At 46.1% G+C, this 15,593-nt stretch overlaps 1 protein-coding gene across 6 annotated transcripts in view; it reads left to right on the plus strand.

Moving 5' to 3' along the window:
• Window positions 1–15,593, plus strand: part of shroom2a (shroom family member 2a) — a 141,930-nt gene that overhangs the window by 27,676 nt on the left and 98,661 nt on the right. For 4 of the 6 annotated variants that reach the window (XM_045687237.1, XM_045687238.1, XM_045687240.1 and 1 more), the window contains 3 exons: window positions 26–174; window positions 10,634–10,738; window positions 14,381–14,503. In XM_045687237.1, the coding sequence (XP_045543193.1) occupies window positions 26–174; window positions 10,634–10,738; window positions 14,381–14,503 (377 nt within the window). Of the gene's footprint in view, window positions 1–25; window positions 175–6,607; window positions 6,684–10,633; window positions 10,739–14,380; window positions 14,504–15,593 lie in introns of those variants that run through there. The other 2 variants (XM_045687243.1, XM_045687241.1) reach the window with 2 other exon arrangements.

Below are 15,593 nucleotides of genomic sequence, written 5' to 3' on the forward strand. Positions count from 1 at the left end.
CCTAACCCTGCTGTGTTTGGTATAGGTGGAGGAGGGCAGCAAGGCAGCAGCGGTCAGCCTCCAGGTTGGAGACGAGATGGTGAACATCAACCAGGTTCCTCTGAGCGGTTACAGGCAGGAAGCCATCTGTCTGGTCAAGGGGTCATACAAGACCCTCAATCTGGTTGTCAAGAGGTAGGAAACCACACACACCCCAACACATAACGGCTGTTCTTATCCCCCTGGCTGCCCCTCCAGGTAACCGGTCCCTATGGTTACAGGGGAGAGATGAGATGGAGGTCCCTGGGCTATCACTGAGCTGATCTTCTCTGCACAGTGTCAGTCTGTCTGGACTAGGGCTGAGGCTCTGCTACAGGGCTGTCTGGACTAGGGCTGAGGCTCTGCTACAGGGCTGTCTGGACTAGGGCTGAGGCTCTGCTACAGGGCTGTCTGGGCTGAGGCTCTGCTATAGGGCTGTCTGGACTAGGGCTGAGGCTCTGCTACAGGGCTGTCTGGACTAGGGCTGAGGCTCTGCTACAGGGCTGTCTGGACTAGGGCTGAGGCTCTGCTACAGGGCTGTCTGGACTAGGGCTGAGGCTCTGCTACAGGGCTGTCTGGACTAGGGCTGAGGCTCTGCTACAGGGCTGTCTGGACTAGGGCTGAGGCTCTGCTACAGGGCTGTCTGGACTAGGGCTAGGGCTGAGGCTCTGCTACAGGGCTGTCTGGGCTAGGGCTGAGGCTCTGCTACAGGGCTGTCTGGACTAGGGCTAGGGTTGAGGCTCTGCTACAGGGCTGTCTGTACTAGGGCTGAGGCTCTGCTACAGGGCTGTCTGGACTAGGGCTGAGGCTCTGCTACAGGGCTGTCTGGACTAGGGCTGAGGCTCTGCTACAGGGCTGTCTGGACTAGGGCTGAGGCTCTGCTACAGGGCTGTCTGGACTAGGGCTGAGGCTCTGCTACAGGGCTGTCTGGACTAGGGCTGAGGCTCTGCTACAGGGCTGTGGCTCTGCTACAGGGCTGAGGCTCTGCTACAGGGCTGAGGCTCTGCTACAGGGCTGAGGCTCTGCTACAGGGCTGTGGCTCTGCTCTGTGCTGGGGCTCTGCTACAGGGCTGAGGCTCTGCTACAGGGCTGTGGCTCTGCTCTGTGCTGAGGCTCTGCTACAGGACTGTGACTCTGCTCTGTGCTGAGGCTCTGCTACAGGGCTGAGGCTCTGCTACAGGGCTGAGGCTCTGCTACAGGGCTGTCTGGACTAGGGCTAGGGTTGAGGCTCTGCTACAGGGCTGTCTGTACTAGGGCTGAGGCTCTGCTACAGGGCTGTCTGGACTAGGGCTGAGGCTCTGCTACAGGGCTGTCTGGACTAGGGCTGAGGCTCTGCTACAGGGCTGTCTGGACTAGGGCTGAGGCTCTGCTACAGGGCTGTCTGGACTAGGGCTGAGGCTCTGCTACAGGGCTGTCTGGACTAGGGCTGAGGCTCTGCTACAGGGCTGTCTGGACTAGGGCTGAGGCTCTGCTACAGGGCTGTGACTCTGCTACAGGGCTGTGACTCTGCTACAGGGCTGTGGCTCTGCTACAGGGCTGAGGCTCTGCTACAGGGCTGAGGCTCTGCTACAGGGCTGAGGCTCTGCTACAGGGCTGAGGCTCTGCTACAGGGCTGTGACTCTGCTCTGTGCTGGGGCTCTGCTACAGGGCTGAGGCTCTGCTACAGGGCTGTGGCTCTGCTCTGTGCTGAGGCTCTGCTACAGGACTGTGACTCTGCTCTGTGCTGAGGCTCTGCTACAGGGCTGAGGCTCTGCTACAGGGCTGAGGCTCTGCTCTGTGCTGGGGCTCTGTCTGCTACAGGGCTGTGATAGCAGGCTGGTTGTGTGCTGTGAGATTGCAGCAGCAGTTGAGAGTTTAGGGTTGTTGACAGTTTCCAGCAGTACTGATTAAGATGAGAGGGGGAGGGGGAGGAAGAGACAGGAGGGGGAGGAAAGAATTACATTTTGATGTAGTAGTGTATCTGACCGGGCCACCCCCAGCCAGGTTTGGTTAAGGCCACCCCCAGCCAGGTTTGGTTAAGGCCACCCCCAGCCAGGTGCGGGTTAAGGCCACCCCCAGCCAGGTGCGGGTTAAGGCCACCCCCAGCCAGGTGCGGGAAAGACCCCACCTAGGGTTGCAACATGTCCCGGTGTTCCAGCAATCCGATTGGAAGATTCCCGTATTCAGGATGGAGTATGCCAGGGTTCAGCTCAATTCAGAATGTTGTTATTGACTCACATTCAACTCATGAGTTGAAATTCAAGTTGAATTTCCCACACCCACAGGATGTAGCGTTTGAGTGAAAGGAAGTAGAATTTAACTCAGTGCAATTCAAAGTAGGGCTGACCGCATTTAGTCGACTGGTCGATTGTTTGGTCGATAGGCTGTTGGTCGAACCATGTAAGATATATATATTTTTAGTCGAGCAGTGGCAAATATATTTACAAAAATGTTGGTACACGAGACACCAGTCTGATCAATAGTTGATACAATGTTGCAAGTTGGTTAGCACCAGTTTGGGGCTGGACCAGGTTAATAGTTGATACAGTGTTGCAAGTTGGTTAGCACCAGTTTGGGGCTGGACCAGGTTAATAGTTGATACAATGTTGCAAGTTGGTTAGCACCAGTTTGGGGCTGGACCAGGTTAATAGTTGATACAATGTTGCAAGTTGGTTAGCACCAGTTTGGGGCTGGACCAGGTTAATAGTTGATACAATGTTGCAAGTTGGTTAGCACCAGTTTGGGGCTGGACCAGGTTAATAGTTGATACAATGTTGCAAGTTGGTTAGCACCAGTTTGGGGCTGGACCAGGTTAATAGTTGATACAATGTTGCAAGTTGGTTAGCACCAGTTTGGGGCTGGACCAGGTTAATAGTTGATACAATGTTGCAAGTTGGTTAGCACCAGTTTGGGGCTGGACCAGGTTAATAGTTGATACAATGTTGCAAGTTGGTTAGCACCAGTTTGGGGCTGGACCAGGTTAATAGTTGATACAATGATTCCAGTTCGTTGCAGACAGGCCATGCATAGCCAATGTGATTTATAGGATATATATTTTTATCAGGATATTTTCTACCTGCAGGCTGCACTGTTGTTGTTTGTTGGCTTTATGTAGACAATTTTTACATACATGGCAATGTCAATAGAAGTTACTTTTAGAATTGTATCATTTTTATTTAGATATAATTTTAATTAACCACACAACATTGATTTTGAGATATGAAGACTTTTAAAGTAAATGAAACCGTTCTACGAATTGGTTTAAGAGTTCAGTCTTGGTTTCATCAGACCAGCGAATCTTATTTCTCATGGTCTGAGAGTTCTTTAGGTGCCCTTTGGCAAACTCCAAGTGGGCTGTCATGTGCCTTTTACTGAGGAGTGGCGTCCGTCTGGCCACTCTACCACAAAGGCCTGATTGGTGGAGTGCTGCAGAGATGGTTGTCCTTTTGGAAGTTTCCCCCTAGCTGTTAGCCTCATGGATGAGTAGAGGTAGCTGTTAGCCTCTTGGGTGAGTGGAGTTAGCTGTTAGCCTCATGGGTGAGTGGAGTTAGCTTTTAGCCTCATGGGTGAGTGGAGTTAGCTGTTAGCCTCATGGGTGAGTGGAGTTAGCTGTTAGCCTCATGGGTGAGTGGAGGTAGCTCATGGGTGAATAATGCTAGGCTGTTAGCCTCACGGGTGAGTGGAGGTAGCTGTTAGCCTCATGGGTGAGTGGAGGTAGCTCATGGGTGAATAATGCTAGGCTGTTAGCCTCACGGGTGAATAGTGCTAGGCTGTTAGCCTCACGGGTGAATAGTGCTAGGCTGTTAGCCTCACGGGTGAATAGTGCTAGGCTGTTAGCCTCATGGATGAATAGTGCTAGGCTGTTAGCCTCATGGATGAGTAGAGTTAGCCTCATGGATGAATAGTGCTAGGCTATTTGTGGTTAGCCTCATAGATGAGTAGTTCTAGGCTATTTGCGGTTAGCCTCATAGGTGAGTAGTGTTAATTGTTAGCCTCATAAGATGAGTAGTTATAGGCTGTTAGCTGTTAGCATCATAGATGAGTAGTTCTAGGCTGTTAGCTGTTAGCATCATAGATGAGTAGTCTTAGCCTCATAGATGAGTAGTGTTAGCCTCAGATGAGTAGTCTTAGCCTCATAGATGAGTAGTTTTAGGCTGTTAGTTGTTAGCATCATAGATGAGTAGTCTTAGCATCATAGATGAGTAGTCTTAGCATCATAGATGAGTAGTCTTAGCCTCATAGATGAGTAGTCTTAGCCTCATAGATGAGTAGTCTTAGCCTCATAGATGAGTAGTCTTAGCCTCATAGATGAGTAGTCTTAGCCTCATAGATGAGTAGTGTTAGCCTCATAGATGAGTAGTGTTAGCCTCATAGATGAGTAGTCTTAGCCTCATAGATGAGTAGTGTTAGCCTCATAGATGAGTAGTGTTAGCCTCATAGATGAGTAGTGTTAGCCTCATAGATGAGTAGTGTTAGCCTCATAGATGAGTAGTGTTAGCCTCATAGATGAGTAGTGTTAGCCTCATAGATGAGTAGTGTTAGCCTCATAGATGAGTAGTGTTAGCCTCATAGATGAGTTGTGTTAGCCTCATAGTTGAATTGTGCTAGACTATTAGCTGTTAGCCTCATGGATGAGTAGTGTTGGCCGTTAGCCTCATGGGCGCTGAAGTCGTTAGCCTCAAGCGCCTGTACTGGGCGCTGAAGTTGCAAATCATAATGATTGGCTGCTCTTGAGGATGTTTTTGATGCTGCTATAGCAGCAGTTATATCAGAACTGGAGGGAATTTGACCTGCAGACTTTCCTGTTCAATAGTAGTTAGTTGAATGACTGTTCAGAAATGAAACTGTTTCCTTCTGTATCTTACTTGTCCAAATGCAACTGATTAAAACGGTCTGTGGTGTTTAATTTCAACTGTTAATTAACATTATGATTTTATTTTAATGATGAATTAATCAAGAATCATACATGTAAGTTTGATGTTTACTTTGTTTACAGAACAATGATACATGGAAAATATAAAATCTGTGCTGATAAATCCAGATCAATAAGAAATATTTAGTGACAACATGAAGTGATTTCGCCTCCTGCTGCTCCTCTCAATCACTGTCTCCCTCAGAGTGGGTTTGATGGTCAGACTAAGCCAACCATATTTCCAGCTATCCTGGCACCCAAGTTGTTTTAAATCAAACTGGAACATTTCTCTACTCCTTCCAGTTGGACCTCATCCACCCCTACAACTCACTGTCCTTCACCTTAGAGAGGTTTCTGTTAAAACCAGGGAATGCTGGGAACTCTCTGCCTGGTTGGGTTTTGACCAGCTCTGTCTCCCTGACAACCTCCAGGGGCTAGAATGTCCCCGGTCTGGCGAGCAGTAGGATGGATGCCACTAGACTTTGAAGATTGTTTGTTTGTTTTTTATGATAATGTTTTGTAATTTAGTATTTTATTGTGTTTTGTATTGATGTAAATTACCGTTCAAAAGTTTGGGGACACTTAGAAATGTCCTTGTTTTTGAAAGAAAAGCAAAAAAAATATTGTACATTAAAATAACATCAAATTGATCAGAAATACGGTGTAGACATTGTTAATGTTGTAAATGAAAAACGTCTGGAAATGTCTGATTTTTAATGGAATATCTACTTAGGCGTACAGAGGCCCATTATCAGCAACCATCACTCCTGTGTTCCAATGGCACGTTGTGTTTGCTAATCCAAGTTTATAATTTTAAAAGGCTAATTGATCATTAGCACAGCTGAAAATTGTTGTTCTGATTAAAGAAGCAATACAACTGGCCTTCTTTAGACTAGTTGAGTATCTGGAGCATCAGCATTTGTGGGTTTGATTACAGGCTCAAAATGGCCAGAAACAAAGTACTTTCTTCTGAAACTTGTCAGTCTATTCTTGTTCTGAGAAATGAAGGCTATTCCATGCGAGAAATTGCCAAGAAACTGAAGATCTCGTACAACGCTGTGTATTACTCCCTTCACAGAACAGCGCAAACTGGCGGTAACCAGAATAGAAAGAGGAGTGGGAGGCCCCGGTGCACAACTGAGCAAGAGGACAAGTACATTAGTGTCTAGTTGGAGAAACAGACGCCTCACAAGTCCTCAACTGGCAGCTTCATTAAATAGTACCCGCAAAACACCAGTCTCAACGTCAACAGTTTTTAAAAATGTTTTAATTTTACCTTTATTTAACCAGGTAGGCCAGTTGAGAACAAGTTCTAATTTACAACTGCGACCTGGCCAAGATAAAGCAAAGCAGTGCGACACAAACAACAACACAGAGTTACACATGGAATAAACAACCATACAGTCAATAACACAATAGAAAAGTCAATATACAGTGTGTGCAAATGAAGTAAGATTAGGGAGGTAAGGCAATAAAATAGGCCATAGTGGCGAAATAATTACAATTTAGCAATTAAACACTGGAGTGATAGATGTGCAGAAGATGAATGTGCAAGTAGAGATACTGGTGAGCAAAGGAGCAACAAAACGATATGGGGATGAGAGGTGGGTGGGCTATTTACAGATGGGCAGGTGTAATGATCTGAGCCTACGTGTTATAACTTGTTTTTCTATGTTTTCCATTCATGATGTCACCTAGATCAGTGGTTCCCAAACTGGGTCCTGCAGGGGTCCAAACTGGGATCTGCAGGGGTCCAAACTGGGATCTGCAGGGGGTACGTGGCCAGACATTTTTTATTTTATAAATATTGCCACAAACAACACATTTGGCCAATGGGTCTATGGAAGAAGTTGTCATATTATTCATCTACTATGCCCTTAGATGCACAACAGGGCAAACAGTACTCCATCAATGATACACTTTTCCCCCCCAATTTTTTTTTTTTAACCTCTCTGGGACATGTGGGACTCTCTGGGACATGCGGAACACACTATTCAACAGCCAGTGAAATAGCAGGGCGGCAAATTCAAAACAACAAAAATCTTATTCAAATTTCTCAAACATACAACTATTATATCCCATTTTAAAGATACACTTCTCGTTAATCGAACCACACTGTCCGATTTCAAAAAGGCTTTACGGCGAAAGCATAACATCAGATTATGTTAGGACAGCACCTAGACAAGAAAAACCACACAGCCATTTTCCAAGCAAGGAGAGGCGTCACAAAAACCAGAAATACAGCTAAAATGAATCACTAACCTTTGATGATCTTCATCAGATGGCACTCATAGGACTTCATGTTACACAATACATGTATGTTTTGCTCGAGAAAGATCATATTTATATCAAAAAAAAACATTTTACATTGGCGTGTAATGTTCAGAAATGTTTTGCCTCCCAAAACTTCCGGTGAATGAGCACATCAATTTACAGAAATACTCATCATAAACGTTGATAAAATATTCAGCTGTTATTCAAAGAATTATAGATACACTTCTCCTTAACCTCTATGGGCTAGGTGGGACGCTTGCGTCCCACCTACTCAACAGCCAGTGGAATCCCGTGGCGCGATATTCAAATACCTTAGAAATGCTATTACTTCAATTTGTCAAACATATGACTATTTTACACCATTTTAAAGACAAGACTCTCGTTAATCTAACCACACTGTCCGATTTGAAAAAGGCTTTACAACGAAAGCAAAACATTAGATTATGTCAGCAGAGTACCCAGCCAGAAATAATCAGACACCCATTTTTCAAGCTAGCATATAATGTCACAAAAAACAAAACCACAGCTAAATGCAGCACTAACCTTTGATGATCTTCATCAGATGACACTCCTAGGACATTATGTTATACAATACATGCATGTTTTGTTCAATCAAGTTCATATTTATATCAAAAACCAGCTTTTTACATTAGCATGTGACTAGCATTCCCACCGAACACTTCCAGTGAATTTACTAAATTACTCACGATAAACGTTCACAAAAAACATAATTATTTTAAGAATTATAGATACAGAACTCCTTTATGCAATCGCTATGTCCGATTTTAAAATAGCTTTTCGGTGAAAGCACATTTTGCAATATTCTGAGTAGATAGCCCGGCCATCACAGGCTAGCTATTTTGACACCCACCAAATTTGGTACTCACCAAACTCAGATTTACTATAAGAAAAATTGGATTACCTTTGCTGTTCTTCGTCAGAATGCACTCCCAGGACTTCTACTTCAATAACAAATGTTGGTTTGGTTCAAAATAATCCATAGTTATATCCAAATAGCGCCGTTTTGTTCGTGCGTTCAAGACACTATCCGAAGGGTAAAGAAGGGTGACTCGCCCGGCGCGTTTCGTGACAAAAAAAATCAAAATATTCCATTACCGTACTTCGAAGCATGTCAAACGCTGTTTAAAATCCATTTTTATGCGATTTTTCTCATAAAAAAGCGATAATATTCCGACCGGGAAACCCTGTTTTCGTTCAAAGACTGAAAATGTAAACATAGTGGAGTCTCGTGCACGCGCGCCCCAGTCTCATTGTTCTCAGATCGACCACTATCCAAATGCGCTACTGTTTTTCAGCCATGGCCTGCAAAGTCATCATTCAACGTTCTGGTGCCTTCTGAGAGCCTATGGGAGCGTTAGAAAATGTAACGTTATGCCAGAGATCCCCTGTTTTGGATAGAGATGATCAAGGCCAAGAAATAGTCAGAGAGGGCGCTTCCTGTTTGGAATCTTCTCAGGTTTTGGCCTGCCAAATAAGTTCTGTTATACTCAGACACTATTCAAACAGTTTTAGAAACTTTAGGGTGTTTTCTATCCAAATCAAGCAATTATATGCATATTCTAGTTACTGGGCAGGAATAGTAACCAGATTAAATCGGGTACGTTTTTTTATCCGGCCGTGCAAATACTGCCCCCTATCCCCAACAGGTTAATGCAACCGCTGTGTCAGATTTGAAAAAATTTTCACAGCGAAAGCAACTTTTAATAATCTGAGTACAGCGCTCAGATATCAAAACAAGCCAAACAGATACCCGCCATTTTGGAGTCAACAGAAATGACAAAAATTACATTATAAATATTCACTTACCTTTGATGATCTTCATCGGAATGCACTCCCAGGAATCCCAGTTCCAGAATAAATGTTGATTTTGTTCGATAAAGTTCATCTTTATGTCCAAATACCTCCATTTCGTTTGCGCGTTAGGTTCACTATTCCAAATGCAAGGCACACGCTTACTAAGTCCAGACGAGAAGTCCAAAAAGTTATACTACAGTTTGTAGAAACATGTCAAACGATGTATAGAATCAATCTTTAGGATGTTTTTATCATAAATCTTCCATAATATTCCAACCGGACGATTCCTTTGTCTTCAAAAAAGAAAAGGAACACAGCTAACTCTCACATCAGCGCGCGCCTCGTGAGCTCATGTCATTTTCTCAGTCATCTGATTCCAATGGCTCTTATTCTCTCCCCAGTCACAGTAGAAGCATGAAACAACGTTCTAAAGACTGTTGACATCTAGTGGAAGCCTTAGGAAGTGCAAAATGACCCCATTGACACTGTATACTGGATAGGGAATCACTTGAAAAACTACAAACCTCAGATTTCCACACTTCCTGGTTGGAATGAATGATGAAGTTAATGTAATTGCACAGTTCTTTAAAACTTTTACCCCTTTTTCTCCACAATTTCGTGGTATCCAATTGGTAGTTAGTCTTGTCCCATTGCTGCAACTCCCGTACAGACTCGGGAGAGGCAAAGGTCGAGAGACATGCCTCCTCTGAAACACGACCCTGCCAAGCCGCACTGCTTCTTGACACACTGCTCGCATAACCCGGGAAGCCAGCCGCACCAATGTGTCGGAGGAAACACTGTACAACTGGTGACTGAGTCAGCGTGCATGCGCTCGACCCGCCACAAGGAGTCGCTAGAGCGCGATGGGACAAGGACATTCTGGCCGGCCAAACCCTCCCCTTGTGAGACGCTTCATTGGTCTCCTGATCACGGCCGACTGCAACACAGCCGAGGATCGAACCCGGGTCTGTAGTGACGTTTCTAGCACTGCAGTGCAGTGGCACTCTGCAGTGCAGTGGCACTCTTAAATAGTTCTTTCCCAGGGACCGAGAATTGATTAGTCCGGCCATGCACTGCAGCAGTCATAGTAAAACTCCTTGTATACTATCTCTATCACACTCCAAAGTTGGAGTTGAGTTCTGATTTTGAGGGGGAAGATGTTGCTATCACAAAAGGGATGTGACAGTCATGGAATTCTGGATGGCGGGATATTGGTCAGCCAAATGACCCTCCCAACAGAAAACATTTTTAATTTGGGACACAACGCACATTTTCTCTTCTCTTCCTGACTGCATGTGCTGCTGCTGCAGGGAGGGTGGTGTTGCCTACACATCCAAAAACATGTTTGTTTACGCAAGGAGGAACAAAGTTTAATCGCATTGTAAAGAGTGTTACCGCGGAAATGGAGGCCGTCCCGTCTTCAGTCAGCTGTTCGTTCTACAAGAACAAACAAAACATTTTTTTATTTTCATGACGGTCTTAATCCATAATCGTTGTTTACACGATTATACGGTTATTGTGCCTAGTCCCTCCAGCGCTTAGGTTGACCGTTTGTTAGGTTTGTTAAAATGGAGTCCTACGTGTCCGCTCTCTGGTTCAGCGTTTCAGCCTGTGTTCCTCCTTCCCTGTTGGCAGGAATATGACAATGGTGGATTTAGTAGCTACTGGACAAATGCCCTCTGAGACTGATGTCCATGTGGCCAGGAGCTTTCTCAACAAGATATTACGGAGTTCCATGAGGTATGCTTCCATTAGCTAGTTAGCCAATAACATCCATCCCTCTTCCTCCTCCGCTTGCCGTCATCCACCCAGACCTCTACCCATAATGCCATTCTTCTGCTGTGTGGTAATATCATCATTCCAACCATCAGTGTTCCTTCCTAGTTCAGCATCTCCCGTGATTAGTCACCATTTTGTTTCATAAGTGACCATTTTCTTTCCTTCATCGAGTAGTGTCATGGATAATGCTTTTATCATGAGATTTATAGACTATAAGTAAGATTAATATCAAGACCTTGACCTGTCATTCATGTTGAGGAGTTTCCATGGTTATCATAAACATTATCAGCCCATCTACACTGCCCTTATGTCTTAATACTACTGCCTGTTGTGTTGTTAAATACTGCCTGTTGTGTTGTCAGTACTGCCTGTTGTGGTGTTAAATACTGCCTGTTGTGGTGTTACTACTGCCTGTTGTGGTGTTGCGTTGTTACTACTGCCTGTTGTGGTGTTACTACTGCCTGTTGTGGTGTTACTACTGCCTATTGTGGTGTTACTACTGCCTGTTGTGGTGTTGCTACTGCCTGTTGCGGTGTTACTACTGCCTGTTGCGGTGTTACTACTGCCTGTTGCGGTGTTACTACTGCCTGTTGCGGTGTTACTAATGCCTGTTGCGGTGTTGCTACTGCCTGTTGCGGTGTTGCTACTGCCTGTTGCGGTGTTGCTACTGCCTGTTGCGGTGTTGCTACTGCCTGTTGCGGTGTTGCTACTGCCTGTTGCGGTGTTGCTACTGCCTGTTGCGGTGTTTCTATTGCCTGTTGCGGTGTTGCTATTGCCTGTTGCGGTGTTGCTACTGACTGCCTGTTGCGGTGTTGCTACTGACTGCCTGTTGCGGTGTTGCTACTGACTGCCTGTTGCGGTGTTGCTACTGACTGCCTGTTGCGGTGTTGCTACTGACTGCCTGTTGCGGTGTTGCTACTGACTGCCTGTTGGGGTGTTGCTACTGACTGCCTGTTGGGGTGTTACTACTGCCTGTTGCGGTGTTACTACTGCCTGTTGCGGTGTTCCTACTGCCTGTTGCGGTGTTACTACTGCCTGTTGCGGTGTTACTACTGCCTGTTGCGGTGTTACTACTGCCTGTTGCGGTGTTACTACTGCCTGTTGCGGTGTTACTACTGCCTGTTGTGGTGTTACTACTGCCTGTTGTGGTGTGACCTCATCACATGCATCACAGAATGAACGGTTTTAAAGGGTATGTTTTTGTTTTACTGCATAAGACTGGTCGTTGTTTGATAGTCAAGGTTCAAGGTTTGTGAGCCAGAACTTTCTCTGCGGTTTTCATAGTTGTGAATATGGTGTGCAGTGTCCACACTGGTGTTGCGGTGTTACTACTGCCTGTTGTGGTGTTACTACTGCCTGTTGCGGTGTTAATACTGCCTGTTGTGGTGTTGTGGTGTTACTACTGCCTGTTGTGGTGTTACTACTGCCTGTTGCGGTGTTGTGGTGTTACTGCTGCCTGTTGTGGTGTTACTACTGCCTGTTGTGGTGTTGCGGTGTTACTACTGCCTGTTGCGGTGTTACTACTGCCGTTGCGGTGTTACTACTGCCTGTTGTGGTGTTGTGGTGTTACTACTGCCTGTTGTAGTGTTACTACTGCCTGTTGTGGTGTTACTACTGCCTGTTGTGGTGTTACTACTGCCTGTTGTGGTGTTGCGGTGTTACTACTGCCTGTTGTGGTGTTGTGGTGTTACTACTGCCTGTTGTGGTGTTGCGGTGTTACTACTGCCTGTTGTGGTGTTAATACTGCCTGTTGTGGTGTTGCGGTGTTAATACTGCCTGTTGTGGTGTTGTGGTGTTACTACTGCCTGTTGTGGTGTTACTACTGCCTGTTGTGGTGTGACCTCATCACATGCATCACAGAATGAACGGTTTTAAAGGGTATGTTTTTGTTTTACTGCATAAGACTGGTCGTTGTTTGATAGTCAAGGTTCAAGGTTTGTGAGCCAGAACTTTCTCTGCGGTTTTCATAGTTGTGAATATGGTGTGCAGTGTCCACACACTTTGTATTTCTTGTGCCTTAATCATGTTGTCATGGCCGTAGTGATCATGGTGTCATGGCCGTAGTGATCATGGCGTCATGGCCGTAGTGATCATGGCCGTAGTGATCATGGCCGTAGTGATCATGGCCGTAGTGATCATGGTGTCATGGCCGTAGTGATCATGGCCGTAGTGATCATGGCCGTAGTGATCATGGCCGTAGTGATCATGGCCGTAGTGATCATGGTGTCATGGCCGTAGTGATCATGGTGTCATGGCCGTAGTGATTATGGCCGTTGTGATTATGGCTGTAGTGATCATGGTGTCATGGCCGTAGTGATCATGGCCGTAGTGATCATGGCCGTAGTGATCATGGCCGTAGTGATCATGGCCGTAGTGATCATGGTATCATGGCCGTAGTGATTATGGTGTCGTGATCATGGTGTCATGGCCGTAGTGATCATGGCCATAGTGATCATGGTGTCATGGCCGTAGTGATTATGGCCGTAGTGATTATGGCGTCATGGCCGTAGTGATTATGGCGTCATGGCCGTAGTGATTATGGTGTCGTGTGTGTGTGATTTTCAGACGTGTCATGTTGCCTTTGTACTGTGTTGTTACTGTAACTCTGTTGTGTTACTGTAACTCTGTTGTGTTACTGTAACTCTGTTGTGTTACTGTAACTCTGTGGTGTTACTGTGTTGTGTAACTGTGACTCTGTGTTGTGTTACTGTAACTCTGTGTTGTGTTGTGACTGTAACTCTGTGTTGTGTTACTGTAACTCTTTGTTGTGTTACTGTAACTCTGTGTTGTGTTACTGTAACTCTGTGTTGTGTTACTGTAACTCTGTGTTGTGTAACTGTAACTCTGTGTTGTGTAACTGTAACTCTGTGTTGTGTAACTGTAACTCTATGATGTGTTACTGTAACTGTAACTCTTGTTGTGTAACTGTGACTCTGTGTTGTGTTACTGTAACTCTGTGTTGCGTTACTGTAACTCTGTTGCGTTACTGTGTTGTGTTGTGTTACTGTAACTCTGTGTTGTGTTACTGTAACTCTGTGTTGTGTAACTGTAACTCTGTGTTGTGTAACTGTGACTCTGTGTTGTGTAACTGTGACTCTGTGTTGTGTAACTGTAACTCTGTGTTGTGTTACTGTAACTCTGTGTTGTGTTACTGTAACTCTGTGTTGTGTTACTGTAACTCTGTGTTGTGTTACTGTAACTCTGTGTTGTGTAACTGTAACTCTGTGTTGTGTAACTAACTCTGTGTTGTGTAACTGTAACTCTATGTTGTGTTACTGTAACTGTAACTCTATGTTGTGTAACTGTGACTCTGTGTTGCGTTACTGTAACTCTGTTGCGTTACTGTGTTGTGTTGTGTTACTGTAACTCTGTTGTGTTACTGTAACTCTGTGTTGTGTTACTGTAACTGTGTTGTGTTACTGTAACTCTGTTGTGTTACTGTAACTCTGTGTTGTGTTACTGTAACTCTGTTGTGTTGTCAATCAGCCAGTCACAGTAATGTGGAGGCCTGTTAATTTGGTCTAATCTAGGTCTAATCTAGTGCTTATCTCTCTCACTTGGTCTAATCTAGTGTTTATCTCTCTCACTCACTCATATCTTTAGGAGGAATGAATCCGTAAGCAGGCCTCACTCCTGGCACGCCACCAAGTTCAACGAGAGCCAATCGGAGACTGCCAAAACTCAGTCTCCGCCCCTGCCAGTCTGGCAGACCAGATATGATGCAAGGTAACCCAGTGTTCTGATCAGACACCAGATATGATGCAAGGTAACCCAGTGTTCTGATCAGACACCAGATATGATGCAAGGTAACCCAGTGTTCTGATCAAACACCAGATGTAATGCAAGGTAACCCAGTGTTCTGATCAGACTTAGAGCCCTACCCATTCAGGCCCTACCCATGCCCACAACGTTCAGGCCCTACCCATACCCACAACATTCAGGCCCTACCCATGCCCACAACATTCAGGCCCTACCCATTCAGGCCCTACCCATGCCCACAACATTCTGGCCCTACCCATTCAGTCCCTACCCATGCCCACAACATTCAGGCCCTACCCATTCAGGCCCTACCCATGCCCACAACGTTCAGGCCCTACCCATGCCCACAACATTCAGGCCCTACCCATGCCCACAACATTCAGGCCCTACCCATTCAGGCACTACCCATTCCCACAACATTCAGGCCCTACCCACTCAGGCCCTACCCATGCCCACAACATTCAGGCCCTACCCACTCAGGCCCTACCCATGCCCACAACATTCAGGCCCTACCCATTCAGGCCCTACACATGCCCACAACATTCAGGCCCTACCCATTCAGGCCCTACCCATGCCCACAACATTCAGGCCCTACCCATTCGGGCCCTACCCATGCCCACAATATTCGGGCCCTACCCATGCCCACTACATTCGGGCCCTACCCATACCCACTAACATTCGGGCCCTACCCATGCCCACTACATTCGGGCCCTACCCATGCCCACTCCATTCGGGCCCTAACCATGCCCACTACATTCGGGCCCTACCCATGCCCACTACATTCGGGCCCTACCCATGCCCACTACATTCGGGCCCTACCCATGCCCACTACATTCGGGCCCTACCCATGCCCACAACATTCGGGCCCTACCCATGCCCACAACATTCGGGCCCTACCCATGCCCACAACATTCGGGCTCTACCCATGCCCACAACATTCGGGCTCTACCCATGCCCACAACATTCGGGCCCTACCCATGCCCACAACATTCGGGCCCTACCCATGCCCACAACATTCGGGCCCTACCCATGCCCACAACATTCGGGCCCTACCCAT

Source organism: Salmo salar, chromosome ssa10 (genome assembly GCF_905237065.1).
Source record: "Salmo salar chromosome ssa10, Ssal_v3.1, whole genome shotgun sequence".
Classification (NCBI taxonomy): domain Eukaryota; kingdom Metazoa; phylum Chordata; class Actinopteri; order Salmoniformes; family Salmonidae; genus Salmo; species Salmo salar.